Genomic DNA, 13,607 nt, shown 5'->3' with positions numbered 1-13,607 from the left:
GGCTGCTCTCCTATTGGCCGCGCCTAGATGTCGTCACAGCGCGTTGACTTCCGATTTATTTTTATTTATTTTTATTTTTACATCGGTCGTAAAAAAAAGGGGAGGGGGGGGGTTAGATTCGATCTGTATCGCGTTTGACGCACGATGAGAGAAGAGTGTGTAATTGCACTTCACTTCCTTCCTCTTTTCACTATTTCCATGTAATACGGGCCACTGACTGGACTGAGAGAAAGAGGAGGAACTTTATGTGCTGCTGGCGTGACTAATAAACATATGTGTTTCAAACAACAAAAGAGAATCCTGTTGATGACGCGATTTTTTTTTCAGAGCAGACAGAATGCAAAAGTTCCGTGTTGCAGCTTCAGGGGAAACATGATCACCTTCTGACTGCCATGTCCGTCTCAGGGTGAAGCTGCTGCTCACTCATCCACTGCTTGTCTTTCTTCCAGGCTGACAGCCACCGTTAGTGAGGCTGTTTTCACTGAACGGCTGTTTTTATAGGTGAACTCCGTTTTGAGTTTTGAGTTTGGCTTCGGGGACGAGTTTTTTTTTTTTTTCTCTGTCTGATTTTAATCCAGAACCAAACAAACAAATTCCCTATCAGGACACGCCCCACGCGTTACCACTCCATAGTCACTCACTAAAGTGCATCCTGATGCATGTTCACACAAAATAAGTAAATTGAAAAATAAATAAAAACATCCGGGTATATATATATCGATATACATTCACATGCATTATCCTACATGCCAATATAGATATAGATACATGCAAATACAGACTTGCTCGTACACCTTATATTTTTGATTGATTGATCTGTTTATTTAAGTGTCAACCACCATGATTGGTGCACAGCCCTCATGGGCTTATTTGACACTCATCAATACATTTGTCAAATAATATTCCCATAATTACATGCATGATAGCCACTTAACCACAGAAAAGTGAAGCATATACACAAGAAATGGTTTGTCACATGGGCTATGAAATTCTTTGAAAGAATAGTGATACTTTTAAAACTATTACATGACTTTCAACAAAACAAAATCCAATCCTCCAACCAGACTGGACCTCTATCTGTGTCTTCCAGCTGAGGCTCCTGCGACCAATTCTGAAACATTCTCATACGTGATGGAAGCGCCTGTCCGGATAGGAGAGAGTAGGAGGTTCTCAGTGGACCGTTTATAGCCTGGGCAGAACGCAGATTGGAATTTGTGCACGTCACCAGACAGCTTACAAACCCGGACCAAGCAAGACAGTACCACAGGAAATTGTAAGCAGTAGTAAGAAAGAAGAACAGTCTCAACTTTGAAAAGAGTTTGGAAAATGGTTATTTATTGTATAAACAAGTATAAAGTATAGTATAGTATAGTATAAACAAGTCAGCAAGAGGCACCCTTCTCACCTGGATCACCTCTTCGATTGCTTGTGGTTCCCTCCTATGTGTACTCCTGGTTTTCTTCTTCCTGCTGTCCAGCCACAGATAGGAGACAAAACCTCACAGTGATCCACTTTAACAGCATGAAACTGGAAAATGGTATCCAAAGGTGTCTGAACCCTACTGTTTACAGGATGAAGATGAACAGCACAGAGAGCAGCAAGGCCACCAGAGTCAACCTGATGATGTTCTCGATGCCAAGAACCACTGAGGTTGGACATACACACATGTGGTAGAAGATCACCTGGTCGGCTGGACTCATATTCACACATCAGACTATGACACATTAGCAGATTAAATCACAGCAGATCTTGAAGATGATTCTGAAATGGGACCTGCAGAAATGTTTAATTTTATCAATTTATAAATAAAAAAAATAAGTAAACAAAACATAAGTATGGAACTGAAAGGAAATTATACTTTCTTCAAGAACTGTAAACGTGTGTAAATGTACATTACCTGCTGGAGAGGGAAGAAGGAAAAGAAATCCAACCCCTGCTGCCGCCAAAATCATCTCTGCTCTGGAATTCCGGAGCCTGAACGCAACGCGGGGGAAACACAGAAAGTGGTGGCGAGGGCAGCGGATTGACGCCAACGCATGAACGCATGCTGTGAGTCTGTCAATCACACGATGAGCTTCATTGTGAGTTTTCTGTCTGGATTACACACGTGTGTGGCCTAAAATCAGGATGGCAGAAGCTGTCAAAAATACAAATCGCTTCCCTCCTCCTGACAAAATTTACCTGAGCGATTAGCTGAAAGTTATACTGAATCTGATGAGACACTTTTTCTGCTGCTTTTGCAAACAGCACACAGAAACGCAACAAATCGATAAATACTTCATCCTTCCATTCATCTATCCAATTTCATCCTACACTGTGGGGCCTACTGGATCCCGTTTCCATGTGATTTGTAGCAGCTTCAGAAGAAGTTCAACAGTAGGTTGTGGTGATGGAATAGAGTTTGATAGGAATTTTGCCGGTGTGACACCAAAGACAACCAATGAGAAAGCACAAGAGAAGAAAGACTTGGGCTAGATTTCAACTTGACGCCTTTGCGCTGTGAGGCGACAGTGTATGAATTGTCTCACACTGAACACGAGAGAAGTTCAGTGGTCACATTGTACCCAAGTCAAGAAGGAACAAAACACGTTTGCCGCTTTGGAGACAATAATGAAACAGTTCCAGAGATTAAGCTGACAGGATGGTGTTGCAATAGAATTGTCAGATGGCAGAGGAGATTATGGTGATCAGACCAGAGGTGACTGCTTTTCCTTCCTCCTCTAAAAACATACACATATTTATAAAGCAGTGTTTATTCTAAATACGACAAAAAGAAATGTGTTTGGATAACAGGGTATACATCTTTTGTGAAACACATTTTTGTTAGTTTACATTGCTTTGACAACAATTATGAAAGTTTACATTTAAATCTACATATTTGCATCACAGATGTTTTCATGCCCAGTTGGCCAGTGCATTCTGCTGCTCGAAGGTCAAACATGTTCACTTATCCGTCATTGTCGTCATCAACTGATGAATATTCATTAACTGCTACTGCTTTTTTCCACCAGAGGGAGCCATGACATAGCTGAAGGAGAATGAATGACTCACGATAGGGTCTCTGTTTGCTTATGCATTAGGCACCAGCCGCCTGCCAAAACCATACCAGTGAGTTACATTGTTGATATTTTTTGGGTAAGGGTCTGGTGTGAATTATTTTAATATTTATTTTGCAGTTCTGCGGACTAAAGCCTCCCCCACCAGTAACAGCTGTGTATATTGTGGGGCAGGATCCTGAGCTGGTGGTTGCTCAGCTGCCCACATCACATCCTTGATTTCTCTGATTGGCTGTATGCCAAGGCTGCTAAATATCATGACAATGTGCCATTTGCACACAATGCCACTGCATGTTATCTCAAAAATGTATCATCATCACAAGATCAACTTCTGATGTATGTACTGTAGACAATTAACTGCAACGGTTTATTTTCAGTGTACTATTTGTTCACACTCAGGCATTAGAATGCATTTGACAAATAGGTTGGAGCCTCAATATCCTCAATGTGCGGAGATCTCACCTTGCTCGTCTCGACAACTGGTTGTGGTTTCTCAATGCAGCTTTCACTCAACTTCTTCCTGATGTCCAACCATAAAAAGACAGAACCATTAAACAAGAGTAGCTTTGAAAGGGAAAGAAAAAAAGATGGGTTTTAACATTTAACCTGCTCCACAGGATAACAGCAAGCAGTGGAGGGAACAGGAAGACGACGAGAGCCAACCTGACGATGTTCATGATGCTGATATTCTCTGCGGTTGGAGAACCTGTTGATTCACACAGACATGCGGTGCCACTTGCCTTAGCATGTGTACTTAACAAAGAGAACATGACAGTACCTGTTCAGCTCTACCCCAACCCAAACTCTTACCCTGACCCCCACAATCATGACCCACATTTCGAACCCTCACTTTAAACCCAACCCTAACCCAACTTCAACCTGATCCTAATCTTAACCCCAACCCAGCCCAAACCCTATCCCATCCCTACTCCAACTCCAACTCCAACCCTAACCCAATGCCAACCCCATCTTCTTCAGAACAAGGGGGGACAGAGTTTATGTGACGGACCAACAAGTTTCAATATTATGTTTGTGTTTGAGGGTCTCTCTCTAGTGGACTTGTAGAGAGGGCTTGTTTAATGTACAAATTGTTCTAAATTAGCAATATTGACATCTGCATTGAATTCATTAAAAGGAAAAACTAAGCTAATTCTGGACATTTTTAAGTTGGGGAGAGGAGTCATCCAACCATGCAGGTTCTTAGACCTGCAGTGGAAGGACACACTTCAAGCACCTCTTTGTAGCTTGTCCACATGTAGCTAGCTGCTGTGTTAGCATCACTTCTGTGTTAGTGCATGGCCATCCACAATTACTTTAGATGGATTCACTGACACGACGACAGGCTCTGGAGCATCTGTGTGCACAAGTAAATACATTTTCTACAAGTGATCTACAACTGGAAGCAAGGCACTAACTTCAACTCCTGTTCAGTGTTTTGGCATTTTAGTGCTGGACCTCACTAAACTGAAACAGCAGAAATTGTTTCACATAATCCTGATGTATTCCAGTAACAGAAACATTTATACAATGTTGAGGTCTCACATTTCTTGTTTATCCGGATGTGACTGGTGGACTCCCCCAGCAGGTTCATAGCCCTGCAGAAATACTCTACAGAGTCAGATTGGACCGACCAGACGACGAGTTCTTGTTGGTAGTGGTCCAGTGTTTGGTTACCCTTGGACCAGCTGTATGTAGCTGGAGGGTTAGCATCACTGTGACACATCAGAGTCACTTGGTCACCCTCTGATATTTCCAGAGAGGATTTCTGTGACAAGGTGGGAGGCCTTGGAGAATCTAGAAAAATTTGTGGAAAAAGAAAAATAGCTCCAAAGCTTGAAGAAGATTTTTTTTTTTTAAATAAATGTTTTACGGACAAATTGGTTTTAAAAAGTTATGTTTGAAATAAAAAGCCTTGATAACAAAGACACGTAAACTTACACACTGCAGGAGATGAACCCTCGTATCCTGAGACACTGCAGCTGTATTGGTATTCAGGGTTCAAGGTTTGTATGTAAAAGGTTTTCTTATCATGAACCTTTTGCCCATTCCTGTACCAGATGTAAGATTGCCAACTGCTCAGCTGACACTGAACGTCACATGACATCTTGCAAGGGTAGATGTCACTGGGCATGCTCATCACGTTGATCTGAAGATCTGGAACCAAGCAGCATATTTATTTATTTATTTATTTTTACTTCAGGAGCAGCCGTGCTGATGATTTTGTGACGCTGAGTGCTGTGAACATCTTACCTGTGACAGTCAGAGTAACTCCAGGGTTTCCGTAATAAAAAAGCGCGTTGTTGGTTGTTGTGAAGCCCAAACTAAACTCAGTAGAGTCACTCTCTGTCAGGTTCCTGATTGTCAGAGTGCACATTTGGTCAGAACATCCGTACGTCACACGGCCTGAAAACTGCGGGATATCTGCCAGGTTTTCATGTCGCTCATCATCTGATAGGAACCAGAAAAATCTTTGTATCGTGTCTTCACTGGGGAGCTTGTAGGCGCAGCTGATGTTCACTGTTGATTCTTTGACGGCACAGATGTCATAGTGACTGTAAGTCACCCTCCGTCCGTGCTGACCATGAACCGCTGCGAAACAGGGCAAAATCAGACATGTTCACCTGACCACAAGAAAACCAGTTGGGAATAAAGATCGTGACAGACTTTAACTACAGAAGAAGGAAAAAAAATCTTAGAAATTTTGCAACTTACATTTACATTATCCACACAATCATACATAAATATACATGTTTGTGTGTGTGTCTGTTTATTTTAATGATCCTTTTTTGAAGTTCAGTTCAGGTTTTAATTGTACACAATACTAGTAATAGTAATGGTGTGTGGGGCAAATGCATGCGTTTCTGTGTGTCTACACTACAGACACACAAACAGACATAATATACCTATACGTGTATTTACATATACATGCAGTATGTAGCACAGGTAAAATGTTCATCAATAGATAAATATAGGAATTAAACTAACAAACTAATAATACATATACTTAAATTTATGTTTTGTACGTACGTAATCAGATAGAACGCCCAACTTTTTAAATGGTCAAGTCTTTTTTATGTGGACTCGAGGAAATGTCTCTTTAAAACTGTAAAATCATGACTGTTCAAGTCAACAAGCTTTAAGCTTTTCACAATAAAGGTGTCCATTTGATCTACCAAAATCAAAGAAATTCACTCCTGCCCTTCAGTTAAATCAAGTCATAGCTTGCTCTTTTTAAAAATCAGCACTGAAAAACCTGCTAAGATCATAACTTACAAAAATAAGTAAATAACTGATTGTGATCGCTGCTCCAGTCGACTGAACATTAGAAAGGCATAAAGCCAAATTCTCTGTGACAAATGACCGTCCTGAACATATGTACGCAGACGTTCACAGAAACTGCTGATTTCCCATTTTAAGTCTTAAGTTGTGTGTTTATTATGTCAGACTGTATTGATATACGGCTGCGCTGTAAAGCAGCAAACAGCATTGCTGTACAAGTGTTTGTTACCTGCCAAGGATAGGAGAAGGAGAAGAAGTCTTGCTGCGGCTGCTGAAGTCATCGCTGCCTGATTGAAGAGTGTTCTGAAAAACTGGGACACATAGAACCAGTCACACGTGATATCGCTTCCTTCCTCTTTTTTACGATTTGCTCGGTTGATAGATGGCACGTTAGGCTTTAAACAGTCGGTGCTTCTGCCGAACGAGCGGGATGTTTTGGGTTTGCTTCGAATTTCTCATGAAGAAATAGTCATGACAATAGACAGTTGGTGGACTTCTCAATTCTCAGTTCTCAGTTCAATTTTCCACTCTCCAAATTCTTAATGTCAGCACATTAGCAAAGACAAAGCAGAGCAAGGAGAGAGCTGAAGTATCAGAGATGCTCTCCAAAAGAATTTGTCACATTTTAACAATTACAATATAAATGCAAGAATAAACAGAAGGTCATTTGTGATTTGTTAAGAAATTAATTCTATGGAAATTCTTGTCCATCTTGTCTTCCTGGTTGCACTCGACCACAGCAACCTATTTTTTTAAATATATTTCTTTGTTGTCAGCAAAATTGAGGTCAACGGCCCCAGCCGAATGTCAACTGGCAGAATCACCACAACCACCACGTTCATACAGTGGTGGGAAAAAGTTTTTCAACACCTCATGCATTTCCGTCATACTGTGTGACACCATAACTGGATATTTCAGCAAGATGATTTTGTCCCTTGATGCAACAGATCCAGAGTCAAGACAAGAACAACAAAAACATAGTTTTCTTATTTTGTCTTATTAACAAAATCATTTCCATTTGATTGTGTGCTTCCAATGGAGCCAATCCTTTCACAAAAAAATATGATAATCACAGATTGAGTACATTTCCAAGGGTGTCCGAAACTTCTTCTTTTTTCTCTCTTATAGATCATTTTGCCGTACAGGCAATGGCGGTCTACTTCAGAGCCGTTTCACTACCTAAAGACAGTTTAAAACTGTTTTCATGATTGTATTTTTTTTTAAGCCCAGATCAGTATCTTGGGTAAGAGGAAAAGAACAGGCCATACAGTGAACTATGGCTCAGACAGGATGTTGTCAAGTTCCGTTAAAACGGCTACTTGCGGTAAAATATCACAATGATCAGTGAGCAGACCAGATAAGGTGAAAGTTCATTTTCTCCGACCACTGATAATTACTACACATGCAAAATGTATATTTATAACAAAAAATGAAAGTAAAAACCATGACTAAACTGGTAGATCACGGCACTGAAATAGTCATTATCTGTTTGAGACCAACTCGCTCTTCAGGTGTGACCATGTTCCAAATTATTTTTTTTCCTGTGTGGTTGTTTCTTTTTTTCCAGAGGTGATCATTTTGATAATTCACAGTAACAGCATGTTCTGCAACAAACTTTGACCAAGTGATAGTTATCTTGACTTCCTCTACACATATGCGAAAGCATCGGCCTGAACTTATGACAGTGCCTGCCTTTAAATAATTCCTCATTTCCCCCACTTTGAGCGCCTGGCTGAGTTGTATGTGTTAAATTCAGCCACAGAATAACTTACAAATAGTCGGCCAAAACATTGATAAAGACTAAATATGTATTATGTTTTTAAAACTATTTTTTATTATATAACACATTTGTGTTACACACTGTGTGTGTGTGTTAGGCTCAAATGAGGGAAATGGAATATGCAGAGGAAAACCTTCAGCACCTTGTCAAAGAAGGCAGCAGGTCATAATATTGTAACACTTCAGTTACCGGACGCTACAATATGATGGCGCACTGTTGCGATTGTGCATATTTATTGTACTACCACAGGCTTTCCACCAGAGGGAGCGTAAATACAAGCAGTGAAAATGCTGCTGCTTTCAATATTTTCAATATTTTTCAGCTGACTGTGACTTCCTGTACTCTGCTGTTCAATATGAATAGCTGAAATGTTCTTGTTGTATATCCAACCGTTAAAGAACTCTTCTCAGGGGTTGTTAACAGGGGAAGAAAAATGAAATTCATGAATAAATTTCAGTTCAACTTATTACACAATCGAACCAAATCGAGCCTTCATCAGTGCCTCTTGATACGCCACGATATTGGTGTATTCATTTTCTCTTATACCAATTAAGGTCACATTCAAGCTCCAGCACGGCCCCCTACCACACCACTGCAGGCCCCTACAGCTTCCGGCACCCCCGCACTAACTCTAGAAGTTCAAGAGGTCACACGTGTACTTCGGTCAGTGGACCATAGGAAGGCAACCGGTCCAGATGGAGTACCTGGAAAAGTGCTGAAGGCCTGCGCTCCCCAGCTGTCTCAGGTCTTCACAGACATTTTCAACCTGTCTCTGGCCCAAGCTGTCACCCCGACCTGCCTGAAGTCCGCAACCATCATTCCAGTCCCAAAAAGCCCTCCACAACCAGCCTCAATGACCATCGACCCGTAGCACTGACCCCCATCACCACTAAGTGCTTCGAGAGACTGGTTCTGCACCATATCAAAGACCACCCGCACTCTCAGTACCGGCTCTCTTCAGGGCTGTGTGCTGAGTCCACTCATCTACTCTCTCTACACATCTGACTGCACCCCCACCCACCCGGCGAACATCATCACCAAGTTCGCTGATTACACGACGGTAGCGGGCCTGATAACAGGTGAGAATGAGGCAGCCTATCGGAATGAGGTCCTTCGTCTGGAAAAGTGGTGTTCAGCGAACAACCTGATACTGAACACTACCAAGACCAAGGAGCTCATCCTGGACTTCAGGAAAAACAGAGCTGCCCCTGCACCCCTGTTCACCAATGGCAAATGTGTAGAGAGGGTGGAGTCCTTCAAATATCTTGGCGTCCACATCGCAGCAGACCTCTCTTGGACTGAGAACACTGCTGCAGTGGTGAAGAAGGCCCAGAAGCGGCTTCACGTCCTGAGGGTTCTCAGAAGGGAGAACATATACACCCAGATGCTGGGTGTATATGTTGGTGTTGCAGCGTATAGTAACTTTTCTTATTAAGTGTTAGTTCCACATGAGTTGGGTGCAAATTAAATTCTTCCAGAGATATTTGAAAACTAGGCAGGGGTTTGGTCTTGTCTTTGTACAGGTATGCAGCCCTGCAATGAACTGGCAACATGTCCATGGTGTGGCCCTGCCTTCCCCCGCAGACAGCTGGGAGAGGCTACAGCAAACTCATCCAACCCCACCCCCAAGTGCAGGAGAAACCAAGTCATTGTAAAAAGGAAGGAAATGTTTGTATGCTTTTCGACAGGAGACCACCAATTTCTAATATTTTAATTCCATTTCAACATGTTCAAGAAATCCTCTGCATTGCAGCCTAACCTCTTTGTTGAGTGTAGCAACAGGTTCAGCACCCTGGACGGAGACTCCTGCAGCCAATCACGGAGCGTCCTGCAGCTCTCGAGCTGCTCACCTGTCCAAAGGACACTCGTCTTCCTCGCCGGCCTTTGCCCTTTGTCACTTTCGACACACGCAGTTCTCGCTGCTGGTCGGTAGGTGGCAGTGCAAAGCTAAACAGCGCCTCCACGGAAAGCCCCTGGAACGGCAGCTGTCCGCGCTTCAATATATGCTTTCGAACACGTCCGCACACCGGGGTCATATTGAGGCACACGCCTCGTTGTTACTCACATACTCACTGTATTCTAAACAGTAATCATGAGCGGTAGAGGCAAAGGAGGCAAGGGACTCGGAAAAGGAGGCGCCAAGCGTCACCGCAAGGTTCTCCGTGATAACATCCAGGGCATCACCAAGCCCGCCATCCGCCGTCTGGCTCGCCGCGGTGGAGTCAAGCGAATCTCCGGTCTCATCTACGAGGAGACTCGCGGTGTGCTCAAGGTCTTCCTGGAGAACGTCATCCGCGACGCCGTCACCTACACCGAGCACGCCAAGAGGAAGACCGTGACCGCCATGGATGTGGTGTATGCCCTCAAGAGGCAGGGTCGCACTCTGTACGGCTTCGGCGGTTAAAACTCTTGATCCAACACTTTCAAACCAAAGGCTCTTTTAAGAGCCAGCCAAATCTTCTGTAGAGTGGAGCATCCTGTTATTTGCCTGTACTTCTAAGACTATGCACATCTGCAACGTGGTTTTGGTTTTTTGTTTTTTTTTCTCTGATGCTTGGACGTTGCAAAGATGCCGCTGCCAGTGGAATGACCTGCATCTCCCGGCGTTTTATTGCTACATAATCGTTATCCTATTCACTTGACTTCTGATTACCTATGGAGTTACAATTTTCACAGTGGTGCAATTAAGACTTGCCATGTATAGTACAGTGTCCAGTTACTGTGAATGAACTACATCAGCTATTTAAGTTGGGAGAGCAGCTGCAGCTAATGCAATCAGTTTTGCCACTTCGTTTGATTCAAAGTTTATTTTGAACATAAAGTAAACAAACATGTTCATAAAGGAGTGGGAAGATGTTGAAATGTATCTAATCCCACCCCTTCAATTAAATTTGTTTTTATAATGCACTTTACATTTGTGGGCAAATCTCAAAGTGCACAGTATACAAAAAAAAAAGAGCTATTCACAATAAAAACCGACAGCAGAGTAAAATGAACAAATGAATAAAATCAATCAACAGATTAAATCAGCCAGGAAAAGCTTTGGTAAAAATTAAGGTTTTTAGTCCTTTTTTAAATGCATCCACCATCTGTGGGGCCCTGAGGTGGTCAGGGAGAGACCGCCTCGTTCCACATATGGGGAGCAGCGGCTGCGAAGGCCCTGTCACCCATGGTCTTGAGCTGCCGTTGGCCTGACCGGGTTCTGGCTGACAGCTGGGAGGTGAGGAGTTCAGTGAGGTAGGTGGGGGCCACACCATGCAGACAGTGATGAGTGTGGAGGAAGATCTTGAATTCAATACGGAGGTGAACGGGGAGCCAGTGCAGTGCGTGAAGGATGGGGGTGATATGATCGTGTTTACGCACCCTCATCAGGACCCGGGCAGCGCTATTTTGAACATATTGGAGGCTCTTGCCAGGGATCCTGATGAGGAGTGCTTGACAGTAGTCGAACCTGGAGGACACAAAGGCATGGACAAGCTTCTCAGCAGCAGGACCCATTTTCCTGGACTAATCTTTTATATGTTTGCTTCCCCCAGGTTGCTACAACTAGTATTACCAATGACACCATCAATAATATCATTACCATTAATAATAATACTACCAACAATAATACCAATACTACTTACTACCAATAATAATAATAACAAAAATAATAATATCACCAACAATATCAATAATCACAAAATTAACAACAAAACATCATTATAATGCATTCATATGCACATTTGCATTAATGACAATGAAAAGAAAAATTACAAAGGAACCTAATGGTCAGAAAAAAAGACCAGCTAATAATGTACATAAATAAAGTCGAAAAATAAATACGGAGTCAGTACGTCTTTACACCGAGTGTCTGTTACACTCCATGTTTTAACTCCTCACCCATATTATTCCACAGTCTCACCCCACAGAATGAAGGCTTTGAAAAGGTCCTACAGAACACCACCAGCCCCGCAACACGCTATTTCACACTTCCTCAATGTGCACAATCCATTATATCAAACCGACACTTTCCCCAGATTTCAATCTCTTCCTGACTGTAACTGCCACGTGCAGGTGTGAGACGCCTACAGGCTTTTAGCTGTGCGAGCTCGCCATTACGACCTATGAAATGAATTTGTTTTATTCATTCGAAATTAAAACAGAACGGTGGTAATTAATTCGGGTATTGGTGATTTTATAACGCGAGAATGTCTGGTCGCTGTTGTAAGACGGACAGAAATCATGGCGGGTGCTGCTGAGTCATTTTCCGGGAAGTAAACAGCCTGCTAGACAGCAGCCAATCAAAAGAGGGCGATCGCACAGTCTAATTTGCATACTGCTCATATATATATTTAGTCTGACCCGTCGTACTGTACACTCGTCTGTCTTTGAACAGTAAAAGTCAATCAACATGCCTGAGCAGGCAAAGATAGCGAAGAAGGGCTCCAAGAAAGCCGTGACCAAGACCGCCGGCAAGGGCAAGAAGAGGAGAGTTCGCAGGAGGGAGAGCTACGCCATCTACGTGTACAAGGTGCTCAAGCAGGTGCACCCCGACACCGGCATCTCGTCCAAGGCCATGAGCATCATGAACTCGTTCGTCAACGACATCTTCGAGCGCATCGGCGGCGAATCGTCTCGTCTGGCTCACTACAACAAGAGGTCCACCATCACCTCCAGGGAGATCCAGACCGCCGTCCGCCTGCTGCTGCCCGGAGAGCTGGCCAAGCACGCCGTGTCTGAGGGCACCAAGGCCGTCACCAAGTACACCAGCTCCAAGTAAACCGGTCGTCTACTTCAAAATCCAAAGGCTCTTTTAAGAGCCACCCACTTTCTTCGAGAAGAGTGCTTGTTCCTTTTAATTCGTGTGCTATAAGTGTATTGTTTCCTTCCGTACACTCAGACGAGGGATTCCAGTTTAAACAAAGCAAATAAACATCACCTACAGGAATAACTTTTCAGATTGTTTTCATTTTTTTCCCCCATTAAAATGAGATTAAACTCATACCAAAAAATACCAATGCTGCCCCACGAGCTAACAAACCCTCAATAGAATCACACATACACGCTATCTCCAGGAGATGGCGCCAATGCCCCTCGAGTTTTCGTAGATCGCCACGAAAGCAAACGGGAAAGAAAACAGGAGGGACTGGGGGGCGGGGGTAATTATTAAATCTGTTTTAAATTTAATGATAAATGCTTATTTTTGACATGGAGAATGAGTAAGCATAACCCTGGTAAGTGTTGAAATTATTGAATAGTGATAAGGACTGAATTTGACCAAAAGCTTAAGCAACATTATCTATTCATTTTGTTCAATAGCTGTTTTTTTGGAACTTGGTCACATGAAAACAAATGCATCAAACTTGATATTTCGGATCATCTGAAATGGCTATGACAAGTCATCTAAGAGGTATTTAAAGAGTTAAGAACCAAATTGATTGAATGTTTGATAGTTTTGTACAGGGTGAAAGTTAAGAGAGTTGAAAGGCAAAAACAGAAAAATATGAATT

The 13,607-nt window shown here is 42.7% G+C and overlaps 3 protein-coding genes across 6 annotated transcripts; 2 read left to right on the top strand and 1 right to left on the bottom strand.

The window, feature by feature from the left end:
- Positions 1-713: 713 nt before the first annotated feature.
- On the bottom strand, positions 714-6,689 carry LOC142881398 (cell adhesion molecule CEACAM1-like). Of its 4 annotated transcripts, none has more exons than XM_076015673.1 (9): positions 6,565-6,688; positions 5,307-5,645; positions 4,995-5,210; positions 4,599-4,850; positions 3,663-3,762; positions 3,519-3,576; positions 1,898-1,974; positions 1,406-1,645; positions 714-1,189 (listed from the first exon to the last, which is right to left on the bottom strand). In XM_076015673.1, exons 1-8 carry the CDS (start codon positions 6,614-6,616, stop codon positions 1,411-1,413), a joined length of 1,329 nt encoding a protein of 442 aa, XP_075871788.1. In that variant the 5' UTR covers positions 6,617-6,688; the 3' UTR covers positions 714-1,189; positions 1,406-1,410. The 4 variants fall into 4 exon arrangements, with proteins under 4 accessions (XP_075871788.1, XP_075871789.1, XP_075871791.1 ...); XM_076015674.1 differs by having other exon boundaries at positions 715-1,141; positions 6,565-6,689; XM_076015676.1 differs by lacking the exon at positions 714-1,189 and having other exon boundaries at positions 1,537-1,974; positions 6,565-6,676.
- Positions 6,690-10,112: 3,423 nt separating this feature from the next.
- LOC142881408 (histone H4) lies at positions 10,113-10,945 on the top strand. The gene has a single exon (XM_076015686.1). The coding sequence runs from the start codon at positions 10,208-10,210 to the stop codon at positions 10,517-10,519; it is 312 nt and encodes a 103-aa protein (XP_075871801.1). The 5' UTR covers positions 10,113-10,207; the 3' UTR covers positions 10,520-10,945.
- Positions 10,946-11,050: 105 nt separating this feature from the next.
- On the top strand, positions 11,051-12,956 carry LOC142881404 (histone H2B-like). Its single transcript, XM_076015683.1, has one exon. The coding sequence runs from the start codon at positions 12,509-12,511 to the stop codon at positions 12,875-12,877; it is 369 nt and encodes a 122-aa protein (XP_075871798.1). The 5' UTR covers positions 11,051-12,508; the 3' UTR covers positions 12,878-12,956.
- Positions 12,957-13,607: the final 651 nt, after the last annotated feature.

This window comes from Nelusetta ayraudi, unplaced genomic scaffold (assembly GCF_046127955.1).
Source record: "Nelusetta ayraudi isolate G7.1 ecotype Tasmania unplaced genomic scaffold, CSIRO-AGI_Nayr_v1 ptg000192l, whole genome shotgun sequence".
Lineage (NCBI taxonomy): Eukaryota > Metazoa > Chordata > Actinopteri > Tetraodontiformes > Monacanthidae > Nelusetta > Nelusetta ayraudi.
The sequence above is the reverse complement of the archived record's forward strand: the minus strand, read 5'-3'. Positions and strand labels throughout refer to the sequence as shown.

Coding starts and splice junctions, on each gene's coding strand:
- LOC142881408 (XM_076015686.1), top strand. CDS start 10,208: ATGAGCGGTAGAGGCAAAGGAGGCAAGGGACTCGGAAAAGGAGGCGCC.
- LOC142881404 (XM_076015683.1), top strand. CDS start 12,509: ATGCCTGAGCAGGCAAAGATAGCGAAGAAGGGCTCCAAGAAAGCCGTG.
- LOC142881398 (XM_076015674.1), bottom strand. CDS start 6,616: ATGACTTCAGCAGCCGCAGCAAGACTTCTTCTCCTTCTCCTATCCTTG. Junction 3,763..4,598: donor CATCCGGATAAACAAGAAAT/GTGAGACCTCAA, acceptor GTGAATCAACAG/GTTCTCCAACCGCAGAGAAT. Junction 1,975..3,518: donor CAGTTGTCGAGACGAGCAAG/GTGAGATCTCCG, acceptor CGTTGCGTTCAG/GCTCCGGAATTCCAGAGCAG.